The sequence below is a fragment of the Bactrocera dorsalis genome, chromosome 4, assembly GCF_023373825.1.
Source record: "Bactrocera dorsalis isolate Fly_Bdor chromosome 4, ASM2337382v1, whole genome shotgun sequence".
In the NCBI taxonomy this organism is placed as follows: Eukaryota; Metazoa; Arthropoda; class Insecta; order Diptera; family Tephritidae; genus Bactrocera; species Bactrocera dorsalis.
The window spans coordinates 12166523-12168821 of record NC_064306.1 but is presented as its reverse complement, the minus strand read 5'-3'; the positions used below and the strand labels follow the sequence as shown (position 1 = coordinate 12168821).

The 2299-nt window shown below is 39.8% G+C and overlaps 1 protein-coding gene across 1 annotated transcript; it reads right to left on the bottom strand.

The window, feature by feature from the left end:
• Window positions 1–1521: 1521 nt before the first annotated feature.
• Window positions 1522–2057, bottom strand: LOC105223533 (glutamic acid-rich protein-like). Its single transcript, XM_011201274.2, has 2 exons — window positions 1982–2057; window positions 1522–1911 (listed from the first exon to the last, which is right to left on the bottom strand). Exons 1-2 carry the CDS (start codon window positions 2019–2021, stop codon window positions 1685–1687), a joined length of 267 nt encoding a protein of 88 aa, XP_011199576.2. The 5' UTR covers window positions 2022–2057; the 3' UTR covers window positions 1522–1684.
• Between the last annotated feature and the right edge of the window lie 242 nt (window positions 2058–2299).

Sequence of the window (2299 nt, the reverse complement as noted above, 5' to 3'; positions counted from 1 at the left end):
CGCTTGCCCAGCTCACAGCAGGTTCGTAGGTTCTGAACCTAGATGCTAGAAGACATAGAAAAAACCACAAATATCCAATTGAATGAAGTTGTAGTAAAGGCACCCTCTGTGGCAAGCTCAGCGGTTTTGCAGCTTCCGGCGATTCCGCTGTAACCGGGCGGCCACACAAATGTAATATGAACAATTTTAGATGCCTTTTTAACGAGATCTTGCTCTCCTTGATTAGTTTTGTGCACAAAGTTAGCGAGCTGAACCTGGTATAAACGCTCGGCTATCGAAGTGCATGCACGTCACTCTGAAGGAAGCTACACTTTGATGAAAAAATTCACTGCACCTCTTTCCGATTGGCTTTGACTCGCCCGAAAACTCATTCGCATAAAATATTATTGGCTTAACTACGGTTTCTTAGAGTCAGTACACCAGTTTTGGTGAGAGGCCCCACCTTTTCCCAATTCCTCATTTAAACAGTGTTAGACGACCGATACCTTCCTCACTTTTTCCTCGATGTTTGGTTTCCATAAAAGCTTAAGAATAATCCAAACTTCTTTGCGCCGTCCACCGTTTGAAGAAATAAGGCCCCCAACGGAGGGATAGTAATATAAGGAATTGTAATATCCTAGTAACTATATAAAGAAAGCTCAGTTTTATTTGAATTTGCGGCTAATCCATTTCTATCTGCCCACTTGGTTTCCACATTTAGATACCCTTGGGTGTGATCTTAAACGGTGTTTAGGAATTTTCTTTTTACCGGAAGATCTACATCGTTCGCGTGGGCCGCCTCCCTCTTTTCTCCAGTTTCTTCGAAAGGTCTTTCAACACTTAAAACCTGAGTAGAGAGTAAATTATGCTAGAATAACTCTCAATAGTTACACTTATTTACTTTTCGAAGTGCGCCTGGACTTCTCCCATTCGCCACAACCGTTTTGTGGCAAGTGAGAAAATAGATGCTTTGGCCTAATTTTAAAGGAAGATACCCATAGCACCTTTTATGAGGAAACAGTAATGCTACTTTGATTAATTAAACTCTAGATCTCAGTAAATCTAGAAGTCTTTATGGAAGATCTAACTTAAATGCTGAAAGCTCGATTTGAAGTCATATTGCTGTTGCCCTTGATCTAAATTGCCGCATTTGAGACAAAGAGCAACCTGTAGAGATTCAAGAACTGCCAATTCATTCAGAAAATACAACGGTTTGATGTGGTTTATGGGCTAGTGGAATCATCGATCTATAATTCTTCAAAAACAATCCAGTTGAGAACGTAACCATTAATGGCGATCTATGTGGCGCCTTGTTAGCCGACTATTTGATGCCAGAAATTGATACTTGGGATCTCGGTGCGATTTCTTACACATTGCATCAAGCAATGATTTATTGAGAGAGCACTTCGTTGAGCGGATAATTTTTCGTTTTGGGCCGGTCGCTTGGCCTCCTAGATCGTGTGATATCATTTATAGAGTATTGCCTGCTCTCGAACTTTAGGTTAAATTAGCTTAGCTTTTCTCCACAAAATATGCCATTAATTTGAGCGGGTTTTATTGTCATGTATTTGGGTCAAGCTTTTCAGTTTTATGAAGAAATTTCCTTTCCCAAATTTTACTTATTTTTAAGATATATAAAGCATCACTACTTATAAACTTCAAGATCCACTTTTCATATAACTACTTTGTCCGTTAAGTGGCTCCATTATTCCGATGATGCCGGTGAATCAGTCTCTGCTTCATCTGACTCTTCATCTGAGATAAGATCATCTTCTAAGTCTTCTTCTGCAGGTAAGACCAGTGCTTGTGGCTCCTCCTCCTCCTCCTCATCAACTTCTTCATCTACAGGTTCCTCTGTCGAATCTGGCTCTTTATTTTCAGCTTCCTGTGGTAATGCACTAGCGCTGGGCAATTCGTTGAACACGGCGAAAGCTTTATGAAAAATACGAGTATTACGTAATCATTAAGTAAATATAAAAGCTAAGCAATGGTTAAACTTTACCGCCAATTAACAGACACAAACAAAGGAATTTCTTGAACATTTTGCTGATACAAGTGCTATCACAATTCAGTACTGTCTGCCATAGTCTGCCGAGCCGTACTTTATATACATACGCTGTGTTGCAGTTGTAGCCAATCAGTTTGGCCATAAAATGTGGCTCATGATGTTTAAACGTGATTAACTAATAGACGGGCATAAGTTGTAAGTACTTTTCTAACTAAAATACATAAACTATTGAGATATTAAGTTAATGCATGCATGCTCTACATCTACGAGCAGACACACGTACCGTTAGCCGGTTAACACACGCGCCTTAGT